Below are 15099 nucleotides of genomic sequence, written 5' to 3'. Positions count from 1 at the left end.
TACCATCTCAGGACTATTTAATTGCTCATCTTCCAACATTGTGTATGCAATCAAATGCCAACAGTGCCCTTCAGCTCTCTATATTGGACAAACAGGCCAAACCCTACGCCAAAGGATAAATGGACATAAATCTGATATCAGAAATCACAAGACAGAGAAACCAGTAGGAGAACACTTCAATCTCCCAGGACATTCTATAAAAGATCTCAAAGTAGCTGTCTTAATACAAAGAAATTTCAGAAATAGACTGGAAAGAGAAGTGGCTGAATTGCAACTAATCACCAAACTTAAAACCATGGAGAAACCTGGTCTGAACAAAGACATTGGATTCTTATCTCATTATACATGACAAAGCTATCTTTAGCCATCTCACCCCTTGCCTTTCCCTGCAAGACCAATTGCAGTCTATCAGCTGATCACCCATTCCCACCACCCTTCTGAGTAATACCCCTCCCCACTCCCTCACTATATTTAAGGATCTGGTGACTTCTGTTTCAGTGTATCTGAAGAAGTGTGCATGCGCACACGAAAGCTCATGCCAAGAACAAACTCAGTTGGTCTCTAAGGTGCTACTGGAAAGAATTTTTTATTTTCTTTCAACTATGGCAGACCAACACGGCTACCCACCTGTAAGGTGGGAACTGTTTAGTACATTGTTACAATCTCCTCCAAGGGAAAATACCTGGCAGAGAAGAGGGGGACGGTGGGAGGAGCAGGTACAGTTTCACATCTTGACAGTTCCAGCTTCTAATTGGATAATTACTTTCCTAGTGGCCCTATTTTACTTTCCATCACAGGGCAGGGGTGCGAAAGACGACACATATGGAGCAGAACTTACTCCCCTCAAAGACCCTCAAAACTGTTTATTCAGTTAACCACTGCCCCTTCAGCATTTCCCAGACTGGTGTCCTCCAAATGTTTTGGGCTACAACTTCCATCTACAACTACAACTGATGGCAGTTGTGGTAGAGGCAACAGTGTGGGGAGAGCTGCAGCAATAGAAGAGCATCTGATGAAGTTCACAGAAGTAGGCACCAAAAATAAATCTCCTAGACTTGTGCCCAAAACCTTTGTCCTTATAAACAGAAGTATTCTGGGTTCCATACCCAAACACCTGGCAGGAGGTAGGAGCAGTTTCATGTTAGTTTGCTTTTCAAAATCAGAGTTGAGCTGTATTCCCAAATAGATACTCACGTATGAGGCAGTGCATGTCTTGAGAGTAGCGCGAGTTGTCAGGAATGGTGAAGTTTCCGTCGCAAATTGCTACTTGGCTCTCACCAAATGGCAAAGTAAAATAGCAGAGCTTGTACAGCAAACAGCCCATGGCCTGAAAGAAGACGAATAATTCTTTAGTGTGCTGTAGGAACGGAGACCTGGTTACCTCCGTTGTCATGTAAGGCCTTGCTGGATTCTAGTTGCAACAACAGAAAACAAACCTCTCTTGCTGACATGACCTGCATCAGATTTCAGGTCAGCAAAAACCAGCCTGATTTGAAGCTAGGAATGTAGGAATTGCTGGCTCTGCTAGCAATTGTTCCAAGTTTGCCTCTGGTGAACCAAGATTGCTGTTTCTGAACTGGAAGAGATGTGTAACATCAAAATCTGCAATTCAAAGCTTATAAAAAAAATGGCAGAATTTTTAAGACCGAGTTGCCTCAATTCTCCAAAACAGAGCACTCTGAATTAAACTAATCACCAGACACTGCAGGCCAAGTTCTGACCCTTGTGCAGCTCACACCATCCACATGGAGGCCAAACACATACATCTCATTGGTGTGATTCCTTTTCAAAGAAGAAAGCACCACAAAAAGGCCTCAGTGTGAAGTGTCTACACAATGCATTTCTCTAGGCCAGTGTTCACTAACCTGGTGCCCTCCAAATGTTTCAGACTACAACTATGAATGACCATGCTTGCTGGGATGGATGGAGTTATACTCCAAAACATCTGGAGGGCACCAGGTTGGGGAATACTGGCTTAAGTAGATGGCGGGAAGGAAGGGCAACCAATTCCTCCGCACACAGAGACCGTCGTTTGGTGTGTTTGAAACAGTCCCTGCCTGTGTGCGTGCGTGTTGTTTTGCAGGAAGAGAACTCTGGGAAGCTAGCAGCCCACGGACCCTAGATGAAGAGAGCATGTCTAATCCCAACAACCAACATTTTCTACTATCTGCAGGTAATGATCTCTGTTACCTACTTTGGAGCAAGGCATTTAGTCTAGTTCTTCAAAAGTAGCATTTGCACATAAGATACGGGTCTTAAATTTTGTGTCAATTTTTTTTTTAAGTGAAAAGCAGTATTCAAGATATGCGGATGTCAGGGAACTGTCCCCGGTTCAGCGCAAGGTGGTGGAAGGGCTCTCGGGAGGCTACAGGGAGCACCGGTCCCACCTGACTAGCAGCACCTCCTCCAGCGGAGGAAACAGCGACGTCTCCAGTGGGGAAGGGCAGGAGACCAGGGGCCATGAGCGTAGGGGCTCTGGGGATGCTGTAGAGACCCTGCACTCCTCTCGCCCGGCGGGTGAGGAGGGAGGCATGCCATTTCCGTCACCCGTTACCGCACAGAGGGGAGGCGGAGACTGGGGGTGCCGAAATTCTTATGTTGGGGTCGCATCCGGAAGGGGCCACTCCCAGATTCTGCGAATGACTGATACAGGCATGGAATTTTAGCTCTGCACTGTACATAGTATGCACAATAAACCTGTTAAAAGACAGGCTGGACTTTTGCCTCGTTACTTGCGAGCAACCACCACACAGCGAAAATAAAACATAGAAGTAGGATACAAGTTCTCTCTGAAAGAAAAACATGATGGCGGGTAAAGAATCATCTCAAAGTCCTTTCATGGGGGAGGGGAGGGGTTTCTCAGTCAAGTGCTTGTATTGTGCTTCAAGGAACCTCTACATGTTTGGTTAGAGATTAAAAAACGGGAGTGAAACTCCCAGCACAGTACGTCTTGGAATTTTAAATGCATGGCTGCAAGACACGAAGGTTACCGGTACATCCATGAATCCTGATGCCCCCCTCTGTCCATCTGCTTATTTGAAGGCTGTGTCTTGTTTATGCTCAGGAGTCTGCTTTCTGAATGCAGCTTCTCTAACTTGTGTAGATTTTATATGTTATTGGTTTTTTATTGATAAAAAGAAAAAAAAACATCAATAATTAGTTATCTATGAGTTATCAAAGAACTGGAGAACAGAAGAAAATATTTTTGGCAAGAGGCGGCAACAGAGCAATGAACAATCAATTATTTAAAATAATTAAAGTGCTATTTTTGCACCCTGACGAAAGGATGTTCTAGCACAATTAGAAAACAAAGGAATAACATTTGATGCCACTCAAAAACATTTGAGGCCCATGCAAAAAGGCTGTAGTTTTTACTTGGACTGCCTTAAGCAGTTATGAGAATTGATTAAAATTATTATTTTGTTTCCAAAGTCACTAGTGATGTAAAAAGAGCTCAGAAGTAGAATTTATGCTGATCACATCCCAGTTACTGGGAAGTGAATGAAGAAAAAAGTGTAGTGCAGCCATCTCCAACCAAGTGCCCTCCAGATGTTTCGGACTACAACTCCCATCAGCCCCAGTCATCGTTTATGAAACCCAGAGATTTAGAAAAGGCAGGGTCTGGCCCACCCACCAATGTAAAATGCAATTGTTATTGTGGTGTGGGAAGCAGTTAGACCAGATAAGCATGCTATTGCAAGGAATATACATGTTTTGGAAAAGAGAAATAAACCTGCTAAAACTTCGTCTAGAATATTAACTACAGGAGCAGATGATGAAGCAAACCTCATGAATGAAACAAAAAAAAGGGGGGGGAATCCAGATGTTTCACAGGATAAAGTATGCAATTCTCACTGAGGAAGCCCTCTGCCCACTCTAGTCTTTCCAGGCAAACAAGTCATTCAAATAAATGCAATATGGTCCAGTTCAATTATTGGTTTTCTCTGCAAGAATAGATTGGATGGGATGTGGGGAGGAGACCAGGGTGGTGGGCCTGAGCTCTGTACTGGGCTGAGAGTTCTGCCTTTAGCACAGTGGCTGATCAGGTCCTTAGTGCATCTAGTCCTTTCTTCTGAAATGCAACTCAGGAAGCAGCCTCTTGGCATAATCTCCCATTACACATTTTGATTTATTAAGCCCCATGCTATTCACAAGGGCTCTGGGGTGCGTTACAACTTCTAAAGATGAAAAGGGGGGGAACCGAGGCACAAGAACAAATCCAAATTGCAATGTAAATTCACTGCTGATTAAATATTTAAAAACAAATGTATATATAAAACCACATTAATAAAACATACTAATAAGTATGCCTCGTTGCACTGCTAAATATACCCCACATAACCAAAGGGTTGCCCAAAATGGAAAGTTTGCTGCCCTAGGATGTCAAAGGCGTGTGTAGACCAAAAGTGGGAGGGAATTTGGGTTGTAAAAGATCATCAGCTGCTGGAGAAATTCAGTTCTCAGTCCCAGGAATCATTACTGAAGTGGTACATAAAGCTGCCATCAGGCACATGGGCACAAGGTCCGCCAATCAATCCATTTAGGTTGCAAGACCTTAGTCAGAGATACAATTTTAGTTACATGCCACCCATAATAATAATAATAATAATAATAATAATAATAATAATAATAATAATTTATTTGTTCCCCAGCCACTCTGGGCGGCCCCCAATCGAGTGTTAAAAACAATACAGCATTAAATATTAAAAACTTCACTAAACAGGGCCGCCTTCAGATGTCTTTTAAAAATAGGATAGCTGCTTATTTCCTTGACATCTGATGGAAGGGCGTTCCACAGGGTGGGCGCCACTACCGAGAAGGCCCTCTGCCTGGTTCACACTTTGATTCCATTTCTATCCTTGAGGGAGGCAAGAGAGTGACTGACCTGCAAGCTTCCAGCCAGCCATGCTGTAGTGGAAGCAGAGCCAGCCTGGCCATGAGGCAAGGTGAAGCAATTGCCTCAGCGTGGCAGGCACAGGACAGTTGGGAGTGGGGCCAGACCTGGACCCATAAAGAGCACGCCACCTGCTGCCTTTGCTGACACCACTAATGCCACTGCCAAACCGCCACTGCCATATCTTCCTGCCAACGCCTCCACCTCTCCCCACCCCACTGGCCTCCTTTTTAATCCCCTTTTTTCTGATCATCATTGTTGTGGGTGAGGGAGAAGGCGGCAGTGGAGGGTAAGGGTACCTTTGGTGGGGAAGGGGTGGCACTTTCTTGCTTTGCCACTGAGTGAAGGGGCAGGTGTAAGGGACTGGGAATCATGGCAGACACAGAAGACCACAAGGAGGGACGGGCAACCAGGGCAAGAGGTTTGCCAGTACAATTTCTAGCAAGCCACAAGCAGGCAAGTAACTTCACAGAAACTTCTACATACCCAGATGTCTGCTCTTGTAGTAATCAGCTTGCCGCTATAGAGGTTGACCATTTCTGGTGCTCTGTAGGATAGTGTGGTGTACCTACAACGAAACCAAAACTCGCAGGGTAGCCGGATAAGTCAAAATGGTTTTATAAACTATGTGGTGTTTCCTCTACAACTCACATCAAACGTTTACTCTTCCTTGAATGATCTCTAGATCTAGAACTGACAGAGCTCAGGGCACTCAGAAATAAGAGATTTCAACACAGCATCCCAGACTACCACAAAAAGAGGCTGCTGTTGAAATCCAATACATTTATTATTCGTTTGTTTGTTTTCTGCCCTTCACCCTAAGATCCTAGGGTGGGCTATAGCATTAAAAACAATAGTTAAAATACCGTATTTTTCGCTCCATAGGGCGCACCGGACCATAGGGCGCACCTCGTTTTTAGAGGAGGAAACAAGAAAAAAAAATATTTTTCTGGTTTTCCTCTTCTAAAAGCCCTGTTTTTTTTTGAGGACCAGCTAAAAGGTTTTGCAGCTTTTTTGCAAAGGGAAAAACCCTGTTTTTTGAGGATCAGCTAAACATTTTGCAGCTTTTTTGCAAAGGGAAAGGCCCTGGTTTTTTGAGGATCAGCTAAAGGTTTTGCAGCTTTTTTTGCAAAGGGGGAAAAGCAAAGCTCCTTTTGCAAAGTGGGAAAAGCAAAGAGGAAAAGCCCCATTTTTATGGGGTTCAACTCACATTTCTGCAGCTTCTAAAGGAAAGGGAGCCTTTTCTACAGTTTCCAGACAGATAATCTAATCAGCCAGTCACATGTCGCTGGGGAAACAAACAACCTCCCTCTGCAGCACATTCAACAATGGAGGGCGGGGCTGAAAGGGAGCCGGGACTCTTATCTCTCTCCCGATCTCTTGCTGATCAGCTGCTGAGCAGGGTCCTTTCAACACTCCCTTTTCTCTTTGTAAAATAAAAAGCATGATCCTCTTTTGGCCCCTGGGCAATTCAGCTCCAGGGACCACCATTCGCTCCATAAGACGAACAGATATTTCCCCTTACTTTTTAGGAGGAAAAAAGTGTGTCTTATGGAGTGAAAAATACGGTAATTTAAAACGACTTACAATCATAAAAATAAGGTGGGTCCTAAAAACATACCACCTCAAGTGTCAGGTTAAAGGTTAGAAGCAGCCCAGCTAATTAAGAACCCTCTTCTAGTTTTGAAACCACAATAAACTAATGTTCCAAAAGCACAGAAACAGGCTTCTCTTTTTCTCTCTGTCGCATAGTCAACCAGCTATGGTGCTTTTCATGCAGAAGCAGCCCCAGCCAGACACAGGAGAGGCCCACTAAACCATCCCTCACTCACTTCTTGATTTCTTCCTCCACTGCATTCACTCCTTCAAGCTGAGGGTTCTGGAATTTGTTGGTGGCACTTCCAAAGTCACACAGCACATAATGGCCACGATCGTGCAGGAGGATATTTTCCACCTGGAAAGAAAAGGTGCGCATACCAGGATAAAGGAGAAACGTAATCCCTTTGCATAAACATTTCTCTTTCCACCAGCAGGAACGGGAAACGTGAACTTGGGAGCAGTGGTGGCAACTGTGGAAAGTGCCCCTGACTTCTGAAAGCCACAATCCCCCAGCCATCCAAGTCCTACTTGGTTTTCCTCCCTGAAGACTTTTCATGCGGTGACTGCGATATCGCCAATGGAGAAGGTCACCTGATACTTCATAGACTAGCCTTCCCCAACCTGGGGTCCTCCAAAAGTTTTGAAATACAGCTTCCATCAGCCCTCTCCCCCATGCTTCCACCATACAGTGGTGTTGGCTGGGTCTGATGGGAACTGTAATCCAAAACATCTGGATGGCCTTAGGTTGGGAAAGGCTGCTGTGGACTATTTAGGAATTTTACAGTGGGTGTTAAGATTCTGGCAGAGCATTGCAACTGTCACTCCCTACTTATCCCACTGCACACAAAGGATTACCTCCGTAATGTTCTACAGATGTTCCAGCATTTATTTTTTATGTTCTCACAAAGATACAAATCCCCTCTTCCTAAAAACAATAAGTGGCACTGATGCCAAGGCACACAACAAAAACTATTCAACACATTCATAGTAATAAATGATTGTTTCTACACTCATCTTGGGTACTTCTCATTTGCTTGGTGGAATTTTGAGAAATCCTTTTTCTGATTTTGAGAAATTCTGATTTTGAGAAATCATTTCCCAAGAGCAAAGGCAGGAAACTTGTGTCCCTACATATGCTTTGGATTACAATCACATCAGACCCAGCCAACAAGGTGAATGATCAGGATGTTGAGAACATCTGGAATGGTACCAGATCCCCTGGTCTTGCTTTAAGAGAAACAAATATATTTCACTGAGAAACTCAGATAAGCAGAACCTTTGACATCACTTAAATGCCCTGAAAGAGATTATGATCCCCTGATTTGAGAGGCTGGGGACACAGGCTCAGCCCCCACCATAAAGATTTCTAAGCGCACAAATCCATGCACACCACTTTTCTGTAATCGTAGTGTTACTTTGAGCGCTCACACAACTTGGAAGAGAGGCTCAAACACTGTATAATAAATGTGATTAAGGTCTAACACCCGCCCCCAAAACATCTGGGGGGGCACCAGGTTGGGGAAGTCTGCTATAAGCAGTCAGTGAGAGGCAAGACAATACCTACCAAGTGGGGTTCCACCAACTGCCCACTGACGACAGTTCAAGGTTAGTCAGAAACTGGTGGTGCAAAAAACCTAACAGCCCAAATGTGAGCGATACCTGCGCACAAAACTGTTGTTTTCCAATACCAGCAATGTAGTGAAAAGGAAATGCCTGTAATGCACCCAGTCATGAGGACCTATCACTGCTTTAATATTGAGGAGAATCTCTGGGCACCAGAATACTATCTGCACGCCAAGCATCTATACAAGGACACTGTGGGTTACCTTCAAATCCCTATGGACGATGGGTGATTTGCACTGGTGCAGCCTGGCCACAGCTTCGCAGGTGTCACAGAAGATCTGCAGGACTTCGCTTTCCGTGAAGCCTGTCTGCAAGCGCTGATTCATGAGGTTCACCACTTGGCCTCCTGGAAAGAGTGATGGCAGAGTAAGAGAGAGGGAGAGCCAATACCAGTGGTGAGACACTGAACTTTCTAAGAGGCTTCACTAACCACAAGGCACTCAAGGAAACATGGCAGCATGTTGGCACAGGGGATCAGAAGGTGCCCTGTGCCAGTCGTTCCCAAACTGGGTGGTACCACCCCTTGGGGAGCAGTGGGACTACTGGGGGGGGCAAGAAGCAAGGGGGTGGCAGGAGGCACTGGAAATGGGCTCCTCTAAACATGTTGCTCACATGTACAACTGACAATGCTAGAGCCTAGAGCAAAACACATTCATTTCGTATTTAAAGTTAAACTACTCTCATATTTTTGAAAGCTATTTCCTTTGGTCACGCTTGCTTGTATTTACAATTGTGAGTTGTCACAATATACCAATAACTGGCTATAAAAAGGTAAAGGACCCCTGACAGTTAAGTCCAGTCGCGAACGACTCTGGGGTTGTGGCGCTCATCTCGCTCTATAGGCCGAGGGAGCCGGCGTTTGTCTGCAGACAGTTTTTTCTGGGTCATGTGGCCAGCATGACTAAGCCGCTTCTGGTGCAACGGAACACCGAAACCAGAGCAGCGCACGGAAACGCCGTTTACCTTCCCACCAGAGTGGAACCTATTTGTCTACTTGCACTTTGACGTGCTTTCAAACTGCTAGGTTGGCAGGAGCTAGGACTGAACAACAGGAGCTCACCCCTTCGCGGAGATTAGAACCGCCACCCTTCTGATTGGCAAGCCCAAGGCTCAGTGGTTTACACCACAGCACCACCCACGTCCCTAATAACTGGCTAGCAGCTATCAATTGCCTTATAAATTAGTTGCCACACATCTGTGGTAGGTGAAGGTTTGTGCATGTTTGGTAGGTAGTTATATATAAATGTTTTATGCATAAAAATCTTTTTCAGGCAATACCTAGTATCAGCGGATCAGATTCTTCTACTTTGAATTAACTAAATGAAATGGTTTCAACTGGATTTTGAATAAATGTGCTGTTTTGAATTTTATTGTGCTATCTTCCTTAGCGGGTCTTGCAAACTGCTATTCTGAATAATGCTTTTTGCAGGGTAGGATCAGCAGCACTTGGGTGAGTTTTTGGAACGAAGAGCCCCCCCCCCCAAGTTTGGGAAACACTACCTTATACTAAGTCAGAGCACAGGTTGACCTAGCTCATTGCTGCCTACACTGACTGGCAGGAGTTCTCCAGGATTCTTTTGCCAACCCTATCTGGTGGTGCCAGGATTGAACCTAGGGCTTTTTTTTTTTGCACACACAGGAAATGCTCTATTGCTGAGCTACAGTCCTCCCTCTGAGCTCAGGGGGAGTGTGAATGCTCCCATCTCTGCAAATGAGCACAGCTGCTTCTAAGAAACGTTTGGTGCCTCAAGAGGTTTCAGCCGCATGCCCCAAAAGCTTTGCCCTAGAATCCCAGCACCCTATGCAGAATTATTCCTGCATTCATGACTTTCCTCCTGTGTAACATAATGGGGCAACACAATTGCATAGGGAAGGGCTAAAAATTATTCACCAAATCCCTATTTCAATCTCAGCTGGAAAATAATCCAGCGACTTTACAGAGCTTGCTTATTCCTTTGAGGTGAGTTGTGATGAGCCTCCAGAGTTCTCTCCTAAGCATGGCTTGACAATGACTGCTTGCCTAGTTGCCAGAGGTGGGGTAAATCTTGTGGACTAGTATTGTTTGTGAACTTATTTTTAAGGCCTGAATCTTTTTCCATTGCACCTTCTTGCATTTGAACAGCACTCCGATTTAGACAAACCTTTGAATATCTGGACATCGTGCAGGCCTTCTGAGAACAGGAGTCATACCATACAGGTTTGTAAACATGGCTCCACTGAACTAGTACACACCTCGGCAAAAATCCATGAGGATCAAGACTTCCCAGACATCCCCACTGCTCACAGAGTTTATACTGGAGTCAATAAATCCAACAATGTTCTTGTGTCCCACAAGGTCCCTCTGGAAAAAGTAAGAGAAGAGGTACTGTTCACTGCAAGTCACAACCAGAAAAATCTACATCTAAGTAAACAAACAAATTTCAAAACAGATTTAAGCTACCTGGACATGTTATGCCAGTGACATTTACCTGTATCACTCCTCATTCTCTGGGTATCCAATAACTTTTCAAATTCAAATTCACTTCTGCTACGTGATTTTTGGTTGTTCTGTATTTCTCGAATATCCTGGCCAAGCTCTGAGACCTGAACTTCCCGCCCTCACTCAAGTTACTCAGTTTAAAGAAGCAGTTACATTTTTAAAACAACAGCTGGCTTTGTAGCAGTGCTAACAGGAGTGGTTTTCTTTCCCTCCTAGATCTGTCAAACAGGAAGGCCCAACTTTCCAATCCATGCAATAGTATCTATCCAAAACATTCTGCAAGAACTTCCAGAGTTTTGAGTCCTGCGCTGGCTTACCATGATCTGAATTTCCCGTTTGCAGACTTGTAGGTCGTGTTCATTGTTGACATACATTCGTTTGAGGGCACATTTCATCCCATTGCTGGTTCTCACCAGAAAAACAATAGCAAACCCACCTGCGGACACAAGATGTGCAAAAGTTCAGATAGCAATTTTAGGGGATCGTCTGAAATCTGAGGGCAAGCAATTTTGCTGTTGAAACTAAGCAGGCCTGACCTCGGGGAGCCATGCAGAAAATCAATCCAAGCTCTCTGGAAAGAGATATGGCTATCTAGGCACCCAAGATACTTTCATCCTTGAATTAAAACTGGAGGAACTCTCACTGGAGAGGAATTGTTTTTAGAGCACAAGAATCACCTCTGCTCAGTGTAGTTTGCCCTATATTGTTTCTTCATGAGTCACTGTTCTGGGTGTGCCTCCTGGAAGTCCTGGCCATCTAAAACAATGACTCATACGGAGATGCAATGGGTAGCATCCTCTGAAGGTGGGCAATTCTGCTGAGCCTCTGCAACTGAATCACAAGCCCAATACAAAGCCATGCCAGGAAAGAGAGAGAGAGAGAGAGAGAAAGAGAAAGAGATAGAGATAGAGATAGAGAGAGAGAGAGAGAGAGAGAGAGAGAAAGAAAGAAAGAAAGAAAGAAAGAAAGAAAGAAAGAAAGAAAGAGTCTGAAGGGCAAAGTTTCTAATCAAAACATCTGGAGGGCACCAGGTTAGGGGAGGCTGGCATATGGTAAAGGACAGATAGACAGGACCTCAGGCATCATGGACTTGGAAGGTTCTGCCAGGGATTCACTGGGTGGTCTTGAACAAGCATTCCTCCTTTCTCAGCTTCATTGCTGATAATCTATGAAAGGAGCAGACAGCAACTGATTTCTACACATAGAGGAGAAGCTTGGTCTTCCACAGCAGAATAACCCCTCTGGTTGATATTACCTCGGAACAAAACTCATACAACAACACAGTGAAAGGACGCTGATTAATTTCACTCCACAAGCCACAACTTTTACAGCCAAACCACAATCAATCAACATTCCTACAGTGCACCATGTTTATAACAATCTGCTGCACAAGAAGAGATGTGATGGAAGCATCATCTCTCAGCAAGAACCAGAAACCCAGTACAGTGGTCTTGTTTATACCAGCCTTCCCCAACCTGGTGCCCTCCAAATGTTTGAATTGCACCTCCCATCGGCCCCATGAAAGGCGAGACCAATGGTGAGAGGTGGTGGGACATAGTCTGGCTACATCTGAAGGGCACCAAACAAGGCCCATATGCCATTAAGTTGGTAACTCACAACCTCTGCCAGAGTTCTCTTCCCCCCTGATGAGCCAGCCAGGATATTTTATTGAGCATCTTCCCATTGCTTTTTCCATTGCTTTGATCAGCAATAATGAAAACCAAAACTGGACACCCTCAATTCTGCCAACACCAGCCTTTTATCCAGGTTAGCAGATGACTCAATCCACGGTGCTCCAGATTATAGGCTCTGAACCAATGGATTCAAATTACAAGAAAGGAGATTCCAACAAAACAATTTCTGGTGTTAAGAGCTGTTCGACAGTGAAATTGGTTCCCTTGGAAGGTGGAGGACTCTCCTTCCTTGGAGGTTTATAAACACTGGATGGGTGGTTGTCTGTTAGGGATTCTTTAGCTGTAATTCCTGCATGGCAGGCGGTTGGGCTAGATGATGCTTGAGGCCCCTTCCAACTCTACAGTTCTACAATTCTATGGAGGATTTCCATGCATATCAACCTCCCAAGGGCAACAAAATGGTACCACTTCCACTGTCATCTATAGCTCACAACATGGAAGTTCTACAGCTAAGGGAAGGACCATAGTTCCGTGGCAGAGCATCTACCTTGCACACATAAAATCCCAGGTTCAATCCCTGATATCTCCAAGTAGTGCTAAAACCTGGGGGAGGCACTGCTAGATGTTATTGAGCTAGACAGATAAATGGTTTGGCTCTGTAATGAGGTTGCTTTCTATATACCTCTTAAGGGACCTACAGTCTATCCTGGGTGGAAGCTACGTTCTCAAAGCTCCAAGAGGCAGGAACTTGCCTTACAGCACCCCCTACACATCTCCTCTAACTGAAATAAGAACTACTTACTGAAGAGCTGTTGTCATGTGCAGACTAATAGAAACCACCAGTTCAAATCACCACAGCCAGCCACAGACTCACCACAAGAGATGCAACATTGCACCACAGCTGTTTCAGAGGTGGTTGTACCAGAGGTGAACACAACACTTCAGAAGAGGGCCCCAGCAGCTCTCACTGTTCATAATCCTTGTCCACTCTCAATCCTGCCAAGTATGCAGCAGGGCTTACTACACTCAACTACAAAGAAAAAGACCCAGATGCTAATGTCATCTACATTCAGTGTCAAGGCCACCTCGGAGCGTTAGTTAGACATTATTCAGATCAAACGCAGAAATTGAGTGGTCAAGACATCCAGATTTTGAGGGGAAAGAGGCACGATACGCTACCAAAATGTAGCTCACGGCATAACCCCAGCCTACATTTCAATGAAGATTTTTGCATCAAGCCCAACCTCCCAGGAACCATTGGAAAGCTAAAAGGAAGAAGGGGGCAGGCATTTGGGAAACCTGCAACCATTCATGAGAGGAGGAGGAGGAACCCCAAACTCTGCTCCCCACTAGGAACTGCAACGCTTCTCTGACGTCAACCACCATTACCCCAAATCCCCAACTTCAGGTCAGACCTATCTACAGGCTTGACAATATACACAGTTCAGGGAATAATAATAATAATTAATAATTAATAATAATAATAATAATGATATTTGATGGAAGCCGCCCAGAGTTGGGCGGGGTACAAACTCTGGGCGGCTTCCATCAAATATTAAAATACATTTAAAATATCACAGATTAAAAACTTCCCTAAACTGGGCTGCCTTCAGGTATTTTCTGAATGTCAGGTAGTTGTTTATTCCCTTGACCTCTGATGGGAGGGCGTTCCACAGGGTGGGCGCCACTACCGAGAAGGCCCTCTGCCTGGTTCCCTGCAGCTTCACTTCTTGCAGAGAGGAAACCGCCAGAAGGCCCTCAGCGCTGGACCTCAGTGTCCAGGATGAATGATGGGGATGGAGACGCTCCTTCAGGTATACAGGACCGAGGCCGTTTAGGGAAGGGAAGGAGGGAAGGAACTGCCATGGCATGAAGGAAAGGCAGGCAGATTTGGGGAAAGTTGCCAGGAAGGGATGTGGCAACCTGTAAAAATACAGTGAGTCAGAGCCTTAAGAAACAACAACAAGGTTTATTACAATCAAGTGGTATATACATCTTGATAAACAAATTGAATCAAGAAATAATCTATCTTCCCTCAACCCCTGTCTCAGGCAGCCCCTGCCCCAGTGGCATAAAGCAGGGAGTAGCACTCCATACAATGTGTTGCAGGCCCTGCTTTTTGCCTTTGTCATCATTACTCATCACTTTATTTTTGTATGCTGCCTTTCCACACACAGAAAAGCACCCGCACTCTAAGCTGCTTACAACAAGGAGAATAGCACTGCATCACAAAATCAGCAACTGCAAGAACAATTTCTTAATACCGTGGCAGGGAAAGGGTTGTTTGTTACTATGTTGTGCATTTTTGTGTTTTTGTACTGTAAACTTGAATCCCAAACCGGAATTAAGATTGCTGGAAGAAATATCAACAACCTCAGATATGCTGATGACACAGCCTTGATGGCAGAAAGTGAGGAGGAATTAAAGAACCTTTTAATGAGGGTGAAAGAGGAGAGCGCAAAATATGGTCTGAAGCTCAACATAAAAAAAAACTAAGATCATGGCCACTGGTCCCATCACCTCCTGGCAAATAGAAGGGGAAGAAATGGAGGCAGTGAGAGATTTTACTTTCTTGGGTTCCATGATCACTGCAGATGGTGACAGCAGTCACAAAATTAAAAGACGCTGGAGGAGACTCTTGAGAGTCCCATGGACTGCAAAAAGATCAAACCTATCCATTCTTAAGGAAATCAGCCCTGAGTGCTCACTGGAAGGACAGGTCCTGAAGCTGAGGCTCCAATACTTTGGCCACCTCATGAGAAGAGAAGACTCCCTGGAAAAGACCCTGATGTTGGGAAAGATGAAGGGCACAAGGAGAAGGGGACGACAGAGGATGAGATGGTTGGACAGTGTTCTCGAAGCTACCAACA

General features: G+C 44.8%; 1 protein-coding gene across 15 annotated transcripts in view; it reads right to left on the bottom strand.

Moving 5' to 3' along the window:
* The window catches only part of AAK1 (AP2 associated kinase 1), an 87652-nt gene that overhangs the window by 46879 nt on the left and 25674 nt on the right, over nt 1–15099 (bottom strand). For all 15 annotated transcript variants that reach the window (XM_033159143.1, XM_033159144.1, XM_033159149.1 and 12 more), the window contains exons 3-8: nt 10913–11031; nt 10349–10457; nt 8320–8462; nt 6727–6848; nt 5381–5462; nt 1195–1327 (exon numbers count right to left, since the gene is read on the bottom strand). In XM_033159143.1, coding sequence (XP_033015034.1) covers nt 1195–1327; nt 5381–5462; nt 6727–6848; nt 8320–8462; nt 10349–10457; nt 10913–11031 — 708 coding nt within the window. The remainder of the gene's footprint in view (nt 1–1194; nt 1328–5380; nt 5463–6726; nt 6849–8319; nt 8463–10348; nt 10458–10912; nt 11032–15099) is intronic.

This window comes from Lacerta agilis, chromosome 8 (assembly GCF_009819535.1).
Source record: "Lacerta agilis isolate rLacAgi1 chromosome 8, rLacAgi1.pri, whole genome shotgun sequence".
In the NCBI taxonomy this organism is placed as follows: Eukaryota; Metazoa; Chordata; class Lepidosauria; order Squamata; family Lacertidae; genus Lacerta; species Lacerta agilis.
This window is presented reverse-complemented; position numbering and strand designations above follow the sequence as displayed.